Consider the following 13560-nt stretch of genomic DNA (forward strand, 5'->3'; position numbering starts at 1 on the left):
CCTGGCGTTCTTCTGACTAACAGTGTTCCTTCCTGATTCAACGTTTTCCTTAACCACCAGTTTTTTATGCTCTGCAGGTTGTTTGCAAACCTCACATGCCCATTAAGACTCCTGTGTTGATTTAGCATGCTCTAATGTCTTTAACTAAAGTGGGTTCCATCTGTTAGACTGCTATAGTATGTATATGGTCTGCAGTGCTCCAGATGTTATTTGATCATATTTGTGTCTGATGATGCAACACACAGATGGCAAAGGAACAATGAAGAAGGTAACGTCAGTTATGCTTGGTTTGCTGTTATCGGCTGTTTTCAGGCACTGTTCATGCAAGGTGCACATCCCTGATGATCTGATCCTTATATCACTTCTCTTCGGCATCCAAGACTGACTAAGGCTTTGATAAGCTTACCAGTTGGTGTATCGTATCTGCAGTACTTTAGGACCAAAGCTCTCACGAGCCCAGTGGCTGACCTGCTGAAACTGAAAGAGAGACTGAAAGAGACTGAAACTGGGCAGTAATGTCTAAAATCACTTAATGTTCTCAGCAACTTGCCACACAACAGCCAATTAATCCATTTAAATACATTGTGCACATTTAGGTCTGATGTTTCCACAAGCATTACTTCCTCCATATTGTAATCAGCCAATAGCCAAGCTCATGCACCACCCACACCAGCCGATCTGCCCAATCAGAATGACCCACTTAACGATAGTGTCAACTTACTGACTGTTAAATAAAATCAATGACCTACTTAAGAGTTAAATAGATCACCCATCCCAATGCTGCGATTTACCCCTTGGTGTGTTCATTCTTAGCCTACGCCAAGTGTGCACGCTTACCTGCACCTTCCAAAGGAAAAGAGGTCACCATGCGTTTTTAATTGTAGATATCTGCAGAGAGCAGTGGGTGTGAACTGGAGCACAGAGAAGAGGAGAGCAGTGACCTGTCAGTCACCTGCGGGGGGGGACTGGAGAGCTTAAGTGAATGGTGCAACTCATGTAATGGTTATCAGTGAAAAATCACCAGGTGTTGGATCAGCCGTTTGTCATGCAGTCGTTGGAGTGTTTGGCCTTTAAAGTATGGCAGGTCAGGTTACGAGCGGGAGAGGGGAAGAGAGAATGAAACAACGCCTTCCCCCCCCGAAACACATCCCTGTCTCAGACCGCCTTCTCTGGCCGCGGTTACGGTCACCATAGAAACTGTTCCCAAGGCTCTGCAACATTGCCGAATGGAAAGAGAACAGTGGGGAGGAGGTAAAAAAAAAACTGTGATAATGTAGCGAACCCTAGACAGCTGTGTAGTGAAAAGGGGAGGGTACAAACACACTCAAGAAGCGATGGATTACTGTCCCCTGTCGCCAAATGGCTGTTCTGCTCTAGTTGCTGAAGGGAAGACTGTGACAGAGATAGCTGTAGTGGGGCTGGTGCGATTCACATTTCATTAGACAGCTCAGGCAGAAATGCAGCTCCAGGGTTTTGAGACACGGCTCACCGAGGGCATGAGAACAGGCAGTTTTCTGAGAGTCCTAGAACTTCAGCTGAAGTCGGACTCGGCTCGGCTGGCTGCAGAGTAAAGAAGGCAGTCTTGGAGGAGGAGGAGGTGTGGGGTGTCAGACGCCCACCTGCAGCATGGCTGTAGGTAATTACATGAGGTTAACGAGCCTTCTAATGAGGCTAACGAGACTTCTCTAATGAGAGGTGAGTCAAACTGCCATTGCTGAGAGTCCAACACATAGCTAACTACATGCAGTTATGGTTTAGCTTCTCTTTCTATCTCAGCAGTCTGCAGGGATTTGGGTTGTACACCTTTGGGATCAGTGCACAGGCACGATTCTTAAACCACCATATTTGTTAATTCAAAGGTTCTGATTAATTTTATTTATCATTTTTCTGTCAATGGCCATACTCACATAGAACCTATTATACAATGAAAATAAAACCACGTCCTATTCTATTCTATTCTATTCTATTCTATTCTATTCTGTCTATACACACAGCAATGAAAATTCCACAAACAGCACAGAATCTGGGGCAACTTCTTTAAGGCTTTTACAGTCTGGTCTCTCCTGGTCCAGAAAGGCGTGTCATTGTCTGGAGGTGAATACACTCTCCACCGCTGCTGACCACAGTCGCCGTGACGCCTCCAGATGCCGTCAGCACACGTTCCTGCTTTTAGTTCTTCCTCGACACTCACTGTCTCTCTGCCTCTTCGATGGAAACTCTTGTTAAGACTGTGATGGCCCTATTCTGGGAAGAGTGGGGGTGTGTTTCTGGTTTCCAAGAAAGGAAATGGAGCCAGGTCAGTGTGTGGGAGCGATGAATGCCACCACAGCGAGGACGATGGCAAAGCAGACCTGCTGGTATTCTGTTGACACCAGCAGGTGTGTATAGGGGGTTGTGGCTGGGAGAAGCTGAGACACACAGTAACTCTTAACAAGCTCTGCATTGTGTGGCATGTTGTTTAGCTTGTGTAAGTTATATGAAATATTTTATCGGTATATATATGATATATTTTATCTTGGTATTTTAATCTAAGAACTCAGTCAAGCAGTTTAATTCCACTTTTTTTGCAGCTGTACTTGTCAGAAACAGCCCCGAAATAAAGGGAGCTGTTTGATTTTTCTTGCTTAGGAAATACATGCATAATCACTTCAAGTCTTCTACCTCAGTCTTCTTTACCAGTCCAGCCTGGTGCACTGGAGGGCCTATGTGGTAGTTATGGCCAATCCAGAAAGGTGATTCTCCATACCAACACTGTCTTCATACAGAGGTTGCAACAGGCATCTCCTCCCCTATCCTCTCCTTCCCTTTCCTCTCCTCTCCTCTCTTCTCTCCCAGTATTGATGATGAGCTTGGCAGGGTCTGTGACAGGCAGCTGTAGGCACCTGTGCAGCATCGCTTCTATTCTCCACCCTTCTCTACCATTTTATGTGTTTCTTCTTGTCAGGTGCCTAATCAAGTCTGAAGGTTCCCTTCTAGACCACAGACCAGCATAGTATATGCTCAGATACCCCCCCCCCCACCTTCTAGACCACAGACTAGCATAGTGTACGCTCAGAGACCCCCCCCCCCACCTTCTAGACCACAGACCAGCATAGTATACGCTCAGAGACCCCCCCCCCCCACCTTCTAGACCAGACCATCACAGTGTACACTCAGATACCCCCCCCCACCTTCTAGACCACAGACCAGCATAGTGTACGCTCAGAGGCCCCCCTCGCCTTCTAGACCATAGACCACCATAATGTACGGTCAGAGACCCCCCCTCACCTTCTAGACCATAGACCACCATAATGTATGCTCAGAGACCCCCCCCCCCACCTTATCTGTCTCTCCATGCAAACAAACAGAAAACATCTGTAAATATATCTTTCAGGCTTAGTGATGTGTGATGGGGGTGTTGACACATCAGGTGTCGGCTCTTTGCTAAAGATCTGGTAGATGACACGTGCTTTGTCTTACACATTCTATGTTAAATGTATGTGTGTGAGAGAAAGAGGGAGGGGGAGAGAGAGGGAGGAGGAGGGGGAGGGAGAGAGAGGGAGAGAGAAAGAGGGAGGGGGAGAGAGAGGGAGGAGGAGGGAGAGGGAGAGAGAGGGAGAGAGAAAGAGGGAGGAGGAGGGGAGAGAGAGGGAGAGAGAAAGAGGGAGGGGGAGAGAGAGGGAGGAGAAGGGGAGGGAGAGAGAGGGAGAGAGAAAGAGGGAGGGGGAGAGAGAGGGAGGAGGAGGGGGAGGGAGAGAGAGGTAGGGGGAGAGAGAGGAAGTGCTCTAATCAAATAGGCTATGAACTATGGACCTGCTGATGAGAGTGCTTTATTTATCTTTATTTAACAGTGTTAGTTAAAAATAAATTTATTTTAGAACTGTGGCTTGACCAAGAAGGCAGAAATGTGATTGTGTTATAGACGTAGCATGCACAAACACTGCATATTTGGCTAAATAATGACATTACAACAAAGTACAACAATTATACAGTGGAATTACATCAAGGTTCTGAAGTTTAAAGTCACTCTGCAGGCGGGTTCTGGTTGGGGAAGCAGAAAACATGAAAGCCTTTCTGAGCTACTCAGTGTGAACTTTCAAAGCATTTTCAGGAAATCAAAACAAACAATAGAGCAGTTTCCCTAAATGGCCTTTATAAATAACAACATACCAGTGAGTAAGCTGTCGTGTTGATAGAGCAGGCAAGTTAACTTTGGAGTCCAGTCAACTCTGCAGTATTTTCCAAAGAGGTAGAAAAAAACTCAAGTCTGCATTGAAAACAAGTCTGTACTCTATAAATATTACATCGCCTGTACTCAAAGTTCTTATCAAGCGTGGAAGCCCAACAATAAATAGCTGTGTCATCAACATAAAAGCTGAAAACCTGAATTTGGAATATTTTCTACCAAGCCATTACAAATGTACTGAATGAAAGTGAATGAGGCAAACTCTGAGGGACCCTTACAAAAATACACTTTTAAAATGCTGTAATTAGGTAATCGATTAGGTTCATTTTCTGTAAGGTAGATAGCAATCCAATCTATAACAAGACTGGGGAAAAAATGGTCACTTGATACACAGCAGGAAGTAGCAATATGCTAGTAGGTGAGAGGACTGAGCAAACTTAAGATGCCTTAAATGGGGGCAAATCTATATGGGGCAAATCAATGAACACAGTGCAAAGTTCGAGACCCACAAAGAGGAGCATGCCCTAAAATTTGACAATCATTCATTTCTGACCACAGAAGCTTTAGACTTTGGCCTCAAATCTTGTACAGATAAGCTGTCCTATGCTGGAGCTTCAATGTCCTTGACACATTTAAGCAATGGCTGTCAGAATGGCCAGCAGTGCCCTATCACTCTACACTGACCGTGTCTCACAAACTGCCCCAACTTACTGGCCAATCATGGCTCTCTTTTTCCTCTCGAGGGGTAGACAGACACAGGAAGTAGGGTGTTGGTAGGGGCACCTTGGAGGAAAGGAGGGGGGACTAAAATAAATGTGGCGCTCAGCAGTGCCGCCCCAGCTTGGCTAGACTAATGAGGCAGTGCAGCAGTGGGGGTAGTAGAGGGAGGTGGATGTTCTTGGGGGGTGGGGTCTCACATCAGAGCCCATGCTCTCCTCACACTCATGCCCCACTTCCTGTGGAGACAGCCAATAAAACGCCTGGGACATCCGAGCTGCAGGCCTTCAATTGGGTCACATCACTCGTACACATTTCAGCTGCTAGACTTGTGATCTCTCACCATGCCATGAACTTTATATGTGTTTCTACAAAAACTCAACCAGGTAAATACATTTCAGAGAAAAACACAGCCATGAACTACCATGATGGTATTACCTAACCAGATAACTGCTGAAGTAGAACTCTTTTGGGCAGACAATTTTGCTGCACCTAACTTATCTAGACATTGTCTTTATCTTGAAAGTTTAGTGTAACATTTTATCGAAAAATGCAAAATGCTATTTTTAATTACAACTTTGACTTTACAAGATTAATCTTCAACATAAGTGTACTGTTATTTTTAATGGCCACTGCTCCTGCTGGCCGTCCCAGTGGTGTGTGGACTGTGTTGTGTGTGCGCCGTAATACTTACATGAGTGAATAGAAATTATGTGCCCACACTGGGGTCGAGTGGACTAGGATAATTGTTCATTGTGATGTCATGTCAAGCAGCAAGTCCAATCAGATTGCAGATCTCCAGTAAAGTGCACAAAAAGACACAGTACTGACATTTCTCAATTTCATTCTGATATATACAATAAATCATGCATGTGTGGGGAAATGTGTTGTTTATTTAAGTGTCCTTTAATAATGGTCCCTTTAATGGCCGACATAAGCCTGTAGCCCCACCACTACCGCTGGCCTGTTCCATGAGGCATGGAGGTGCTGCACACACACTGGGAAGCAAAACAGAGTAATGTCCTGCTTTTATCAGAGCCCATCAGACACACACTGGGTGACCTTTCTGCGCACGTTTACTGTGGATGAAGAACGGTCATCGGCATCACACCCCCGCCCCCAACACCACCAAGACACAGGGGCGTGTCACTTCCTGTGTCCGTGAAGGTGAGAATTTCATTGCTGGCCTCCAAATTCTCGCCGTCATTTGCAACTGATTTGATTGATGGAGGTGGAGCATCTCAAACATTCCAGTAAAAGTAGTAAGTCCATGAGAACATTTAGAATCTAAGCTCTAAGGGACATGGGTGTCCCAGTGACTTAAGAGACAGCATTAGTTCTGTTAGGTGTCAGGATTCTGATCGAAGCATTTTGAACTCACTGTACATTTGTAGTACAGCATCTGACTGGATAAGAAATAAGAGTTGTACTGTAATCTAGGCTAGCTGACCCTAAAGCAAACCCAAAGAAATGTTCGACTTTCCTTGCTAGCACACCATTTTACAGGCAACGCTGATGTTTTTTTTAAGCTGCCACCATTGTCAAAATACTTCTGGATTCTTGGTGGTGGTTGTGCCATATTTGTGAATTGTGATTTTCCCCATTTTTTTACCCATCTGTGCAGTTAGAATATATACACACACACAGGCGGTCTTTGCATAGAGGCGTGGCTAGGCAACCGCCTTGGGCCCCTCCCACTGCAGCCCACTGTAGGGGCCCCCTGATTAGCTGATATTTCTCACATAATAATGTTGATGGGCCCCCTAGCTAAATTTGCCTTGAGCCCCCAAATTGCTAAGTCCGCCACTGCACACACACACGTGATTACTAGGGGGGGCTGTGGTGCACATGTGACCAGAGCGGTGCCTGGCAGTTAGGGTTAGATGCCTTGCTCAAGGGCACCTCAGTCATGGCCTCAGGCCTGGGAATCGAACCCACGACCCTCCGGTCACAAGACCAGTTTCCTACCACCAGGCCATGACTTCTTGATGTTACATACAATTGAAATAGTCTATGAAGCAATCGTAAATAACTTTAATCAACAATAAAATATTCTGGCCAAAGTATGCATTTGCTTAATGCTTTATGCTTAATGAATAATGAATCATTTGCTTAATGATTTATTCATTATGCTTAATGAATAAATTCATTGTCTCTGTACACCATGCACGAGGTCAGGAATTTTATCCAAGGAGCCCATTTTGATATCTGCAATGCAGTCTGCAGTAGTAAAAACACTGGGTTGCACAAGAATGTACTGACATGAACTGCTCTTTCAAAATTCATGAAAAATCACACCAGGAGCAAATCTTACTTGGTCTCTCACAAAAAAAAAAATCACCAGCAGGACCATCACTTCGGTGTTGGTGCACGTTGATCACATGACCCTGCTGAGAAAACCCATCCTCCTGAGCACTCTAGTGCACTCAACTAGTGAGTGGGTGTGACTTTCCCCTCATGACCAGACTGGTGACCAATCAGTGAGTGGCAGTACAGGCTCAGAGGATGCCTGACATGAGACTGAAGGAGAAGAGCCAGATAGAGGAGGTACAGGCTAGCGTATGGGGAGGGGGCCGACACAGGCTAGCGTATGGGGAGGGGGCCGACACAGGCTAGCGTATGGGGAGGGGGCCGACACAGGCTAGCGTATGGGGAGGGGGCCGACACAGGCTAGCGTATGAGTCTGAACAGGATGTGATGGTCTCGGTATTGAAGTGAGTGCCTTTAGTGGAAGGGGAGACAGGAACTGTCAGAAATGACATGACCTGGTATCACTTCAGTCTGTGTATGACTTTAACTGTGATCTAAATCAGGCTGATCAGAGAGAGAGCGAGGAGATGAATGCAGCGAGAGAGAGCGATGTCCTTACTGTCTGTGTAACTAGAGTAGTTTGTCCTAGCTTGTCGGCACCCCCTCCTGTAGCTTCAGTTTAAAACCCAGCCCGGCCCTCTAAGACACATGCAGCACGCCAGTCTAAATGTGGCACTGGGACAATCAACACCTTGCTCTTGCCAACCCTCAAAGAAACAAAAAGAATAGCCTACTGTTTGCGGAGTGTGAGAACATAGCACCACCCAGTGGTGCATCTAGGTAAGGACAGTGCACCCAACCCTGGAATATACTTTTAAACAAATGTTTGATTTTAGTTAGGCATGCCTCAAACTTCCAAGTACCGAACTGAAATTGTTACAACTAACTGGATATTGAGTATTTTGTTATAGGCCTGTACCGTAGACTGCAATTGAACTCCTAGATTAGGATATCCATGCAAAGAAACCACCTTCTCACAAACAATCAACCTTACCTGCCAAGTTAGTCTCCAAAAATAAAATGTAAAACATGATAATCACCATGTAAAGACATTCTAAACACAAAAACACAAGCATCTGCTATTGACCATGCGGTTTCAGTCATACTACACCCTCTAGTGGCAAGGAGTTAATTTAAATTTCACAGCACTCAAAACCATCTACAGCAAGACATTTTTGGAACCCATTACAACGTCTCGCACCACACCCTCCTCCTCATGCAGACATTGAGACGTTACCTACTGAACGCAAAAAAATGGTTTTCCCTAGGTTAGCCTGGGGGGGGGGGGGGGGGTACAGAACTACAAAGGGAGTAGTCACAAGATGAGATATCAAATGTCCACTTTGGACACACCTGAGCGGTATTAACCCAAGAGGTATTAACCTGAGCAGTTAAGGCACTTCCAAGTCATTTGGAGTTAAGAGGAAACACCTCATTTTACAGTGTAGCTGTAGTTTATGGCAGAATCAATGTACAGCATGTAAAAATCACATACACCCTTCTAGCTCCAAGCCTCAATGTTTACATCAACATCTTCAGTACAGGTTTCATTGGTTTGATGTTCTCTTCCTAGATCAACTCACGTTGGCAGGGTGGGGGTCCAACTTTGCTGCGCCCCTTTCTCCCCACTTACATCATCAGGACAGGCAGCGGCCAGGCCAATGAAGCACACCCCTACCCAAACATGAGCTTTAACAGCTTAACATGCATCATTCACAGAAAACCACCAAAACAGAAGGTTATCAAAATATATGTTTAATTTACTCAGGAAATCAAATTAAAAATACAAGAGTGGTATGTGCAGGAAGCTAAACTTCTAGACAAAATCCACAAGACAACTCCCAAGAACGAAGTCACGTGTTAAACAGTGGTAAGGGTAGCGTAACAATACGAGAAGACGGTTGACAGCATTCAAAGCATTACATCACATTTACCGCAGCACTGCAGGAGTGTTACCCCGCGTCTGAGGTCGGGGAGCCTAGCGGCTGCATTTCCTCCTGACTGCGTTGCTCAGAAAGTTCAGCTGACAGCCATCAATGACGCATCAGCAAACCTGAAAAGTCTCTCGAACACAGACGCATCTGATGGACAACTTCACGGCAGAACAGATCATGCACAACTTTTTACAAAGTCGACACCTGACCGGCATTTATGAGTCATCGTTCTCTTTTTTTTAAAAAAACACGACCATGTATACCTGTGGGAAGAACAGGTTTACCTGTCGGTCACGGCTCTGATCAGGCCTGAGACTCTGTAGGCAGCGACACGTCAGTGCGCGGCTGTGACGCAGAGCGACGAGCTTCCCCTGCGCGCGCACGGAGTCTGCGCGTTGCTGTGAGACAAGGAGAGCCGAGAAATGAACCCTTATTTCAGTGTGCAAAAGAACAAAAAATAAATGAGATGAACGCCTGCAACAACTCGGCGTCGTAACACAAGATTGTGTGATTCAGTACCGGTTAACAACGAACATTCATAATATTTACGCACACATTACGGTCAACGAATTCTGCGGCTCAGTTCGTCCTCGAGACACCAACTCGGGCGGCGGAGAAAGAAGAATCATATTTCATTAAGGAAGAAAACGTTCTCGAAGTCTCGCCGTTGGAAGTCCATTGTTTCGTCATCAGTAAACGGTGACGAATAAGCGCTATGACGAAAGAATCCTTCTGGACTAGATAAGTCGTTACTTTGCCTTGACAGATCGAACACGCTTGGTTCTGTTTCACAAAACTGTGTTGAAACATGGTCGGCGTATACAAGGTCCATCAAGTACTGCGTCGTGTTTCTTGGTGCCATAGAGCCCGACGGGAACACATCCGCGTGCTTTGGCTTCTCCCATGCTGTACTGAGAGATAGGCCCGACCGACGTCCCGCTTTCCTGGACGATTTTCTGTTAATCCTTCGACTCTTCTCACACAACGTGGTGTATTTCCGAATAGCGGCTTTCACGACGCACTGATACAACAACTGTCTCTTGGTCGATTTAAACAATTTAGGCCGTTCATCGCCAGTACTTTCAATACGCCGCAGTTTTCCTTCAGTGACCATGGCTTCAAGGCACATATCACAATCAATAAACAAAAATATCTCCAAGTGTCTCAGTTAAGGCGCTTCTTAAAAGAGTCTGTAAATAAATTCGAATGATTGAAAATCAGTACGGAAAAAAGCAGCACAAGCATTCCCGACCATTACAACCACACGTTCTCCTAACGTTCTAACGTGAAAGTGACGCATCACGTACTTATAAAAGCCTTGCGGAAGTGACGACAAAAACAAACCCACCTATCACAGGCCTTCGCTACCTACCTCGACGGTTTGAAAGCGAACACTTCTCTGATCTAACTTTATACCTCCCCCTATTATTTGGAATGGGAACATGTTGTTCACCTTTCTTCATCGAATATGTGTTTTAATTGTCTGTAAAAGTCAGATACAACTACACATGATCAGTTTTGTGTTACCCTCAAACTATAGAAGTCCCGCTGTTTTGTCAGATACACGTGTCTGTATGAGGGTAAAGAGCGCACTTGAAAAGGCGGAAGTGAGGAGCCTCCATTTTCTACGAAGTACCCTTCGTGCTAAACACTAGTCCACTTCGCGGACTAGTAAACGAAACTTTAAGAGATGGATCACGCTTTATATGTGGTACAAACACCACATGAAGACAACGAAGATACCTTAATACACCCAGATTTCACATATAAGTGTAAGTAGGAGGACGCAATTACAGTCCAGTTATTTCACCGTAAAAGCCCGTTCTTTATCCTCCAGCCCTATCCTGAGAATGGACGCCACCATGTTGACAAGCCAAACCATCGAGTAGACTAGTGTTGACTCGCGTACTAGCTAGCCAGCTTTACGGTTGCCTACTGATTCAATAATGATATATTTCATTAAACTATAGTTACACCCGTAGTAGAAAAAATTGTCTAATTTTGTCATGTTTATTCAGGAGGATGAGGCTGGATCAGTTATAACTTTGTGCTTGGGTTTCTCTTTCCAACTGAACTTAAAATCTTGAACTATATGCCTTCAAGTAGTGTTGTCCATGTGTTGTCCATTTACTGATCACAGTAAGCAGTAAAATGGCTGCACACTCATATGAAACACAATTACAAAATAATTTCTTTACTGATGGGGGATGAGCTTAAGAATATACCAAAAATGTTCATTAACCCAAGGAGAAATTTGAAGTATTTAATTTCCATATAAATACTAAGGAAAATGCTAATTAAAAATCAAGGGCCTTTTCTTCTGAAACAATCGGTTATTTACTTACATGTAAATAAAAGGCTAACCATGTTGTTTAACTGAGGCATTCTTGTAGTTAATTGCTTGTTTTTTCCCCCAAAGTATATCTGTAGTAATAAAACTAAATATCTATTAATTTACTTTATGGGGAAAATTTATTTCTCCAGGGTCACAGATCATGCAAAACATACAAAACTACAGCATAATGTACGCTTATGTATGCTGGGGTTTTGGGGTATTCTTTTAGATTGACCACAAAGCTACATATTAAATACTTAATGAAGGTTAAGCTTTGACTGGTAACATTTCCACATTTTTACTTCCCCAAGTGTCTGAAGCCGAGTTGGTTAAGTTTGTGAGGTTACGTGCAGCCAACGATGCTCTCTTTACAGGAAAGAGAAACACTTCAGTCATTGCTTGGAGGTAAACATTTGCTTCACCTCAACACTCGCACATGTTCACAGTGTAGAAGAGTGATGAGGATTGGTGTTCTAGGTTTTCAGTGATCTCCCTTTCTTGCTGTGACAGGGCCATCTTGAAGGAGATGGGCATCCAGAGAAGGATGTCCACTAGTCAGGCGAGAAAGAAATGGGAAAATCTCAAGAAGAAATACAAGGTGAGTTTCTATGATGACCCAGAGCTGACCTGTCAATCTTCAGTGGACCCATAAATGCGTCATCCTACAGGACCCACAGAATCATGTACATGAATAATTATATTACCCTCCGAGGTCAGCAAGTTTCAACATGGTCACTTTTGGTAAAAAATAAAATAAAAGAAACGATTGGTAAATTACTGACGAAAGCAATTTCAATTCAAGAGTGTGACTCTTCACTCTGACTCTTTTGGTATTCAGATGGAAAGCCAACTTTGAGGGAACTGAATTTGTTCAAATGTTTTCTTTTTTGCTAAACAGTTTGTTATTATAATGTCTGAAAGTGTAATTCATTCTCTTTGAGTAGAACTTTAGTATCTTAATATGTGTGAAAAAAACAGCTCTTCACAGCAAGTGTAAGTGTGTGTGTTCCCCTCTTTCTTAGTCCACTGTCTGAACATGGTGTGCTTGATCTGTCAGGAAATGAAGAATCCTCCACCAGGCGTCTCCATCAACCCCACTAACTGGCAGTGGTTCTCGCTAATGGAGGACGCAATGGAAGGCAGACTGAACGACAGCGAAGTGCTTTTGTCTACGTCGTCCATCGGTGATGACGGCGACTACCGCCCCGACAAACCTCGCAAGCGGACACGAGACCCGTACCACAGCGAGATGGAACTCCTCGTGGATGGTGACGACACCGCACTGTCTGGCGAAACGGCGCAGGACCGCGCGGACACCAGCAGCGAGCGCGATGACGCAGAGCAGGAGCGATCCCTGCTGGACAGGGCAGCTCTGGAGACCGAGCGGTTGGTGATGGAGAGAGAGCGGATGGTGATGGACCGGGAGCGGGCGGGGCTAGAGAGGGAGCTCGCCTCGCTCGACCGCGAGAGAGCGTCCCTGGAGAGGGAGAAGGCGGCCGTAGAGAGGGACAGGGCGTCTGTCGAGCACGAGCGCGCACAGCTGGAAAAAGAGCGGGCGCAAATGGACTGGGACAGGGCCAGGTTGGAGCGGGACAGGGCCGCCCTGGAGCGGGACAGGGCCGCCCCGGAGACACGACGCAGGGGCAGCGGGAACGACGGTTCCCGAGGAACCGAACATCTGGCAGACGTGGACATGGAACCTGCATCAATAGAGAGGAGGCAAAAATTCCTCGATTTGTTTGAAAAGCTCATTGAGAACTTTTGAAGTGTTGCACAGAATGGAGTTCTAATACTCTGCACATAAGTTCTTTTTTCCTTTATAGGTTCTTGGTTGGAAGATGATGTTTGCTTTGCTATAGTACATTTTGGTGATGTCCTACTGATACAGAAAGCTATGGGTTTGGATGTGTTGACTGCCTTGTCATCCTGAGCACAAATAGAAGTGATGTCTGAGCACTGTCCCAATAATCTTTCATCATTCCAGCTATCTCACCATTCAGCTTAAATGATCAATGAAGACGTTAAGCCACCTGTGTTTTGGAGAGAGGTCTTCAAGACAACTTTATTCAATTGTGGTATTTCCATACAAAGTACACAAC

At 45.1% G+C, this 13560-nt stretch overlaps 1 protein-coding gene and 1 long non-coding RNA gene across 2 annotated transcripts; one reads left to right on the forward strand and one right to left on the reverse strand.

Moving 5' to 3' along the window:
- Positions 1-8931: 8931 nt before the first annotated feature.
- On the reverse strand, positions 8932-10767 carry LOC143514330 (uncharacterized). The gene is made up of 2 exons (XR_013130827.1): positions 9680-10767; positions 8932-9524 (listed from the first exon to the last, which is right to left on the reverse strand). It is a non-coding gene; the product is annotated as an uncharacterized LOC143514330 (long non-coding RNA).
- On the forward strand, positions 10490-13504 carry LOC143514329 (uncharacterized). Its single transcript, XM_077005367.1, has 4 exons — positions 10490-10898; positions 11773-11866; positions 11972-12059; positions 12519-13504. The coding sequence occupies exons 1-4, from the start codon at positions 10817-10819 to the stop codon at positions 13224-13226; spliced, it is 972 nt and encodes a 323-aa protein (XP_076861482.1). The 5' UTR covers positions 10490-10816; the 3' UTR covers positions 13227-13504.
- Positions 13505-13560: the final 56 nt, after the last annotated feature.

The sequence above is a fragment of the Brachyhypopomus gauderio genome, chromosome 5 (genome assembly GCF_052324685.1).
Source record: "Brachyhypopomus gauderio isolate BG-103 chromosome 5, BGAUD_0.2, whole genome shotgun sequence".
Taxonomy (NCBI): Eukaryota; Metazoa; Chordata; class Actinopteri; order Gymnotiformes; family Hypopomidae; genus Brachyhypopomus; species Brachyhypopomus gauderio.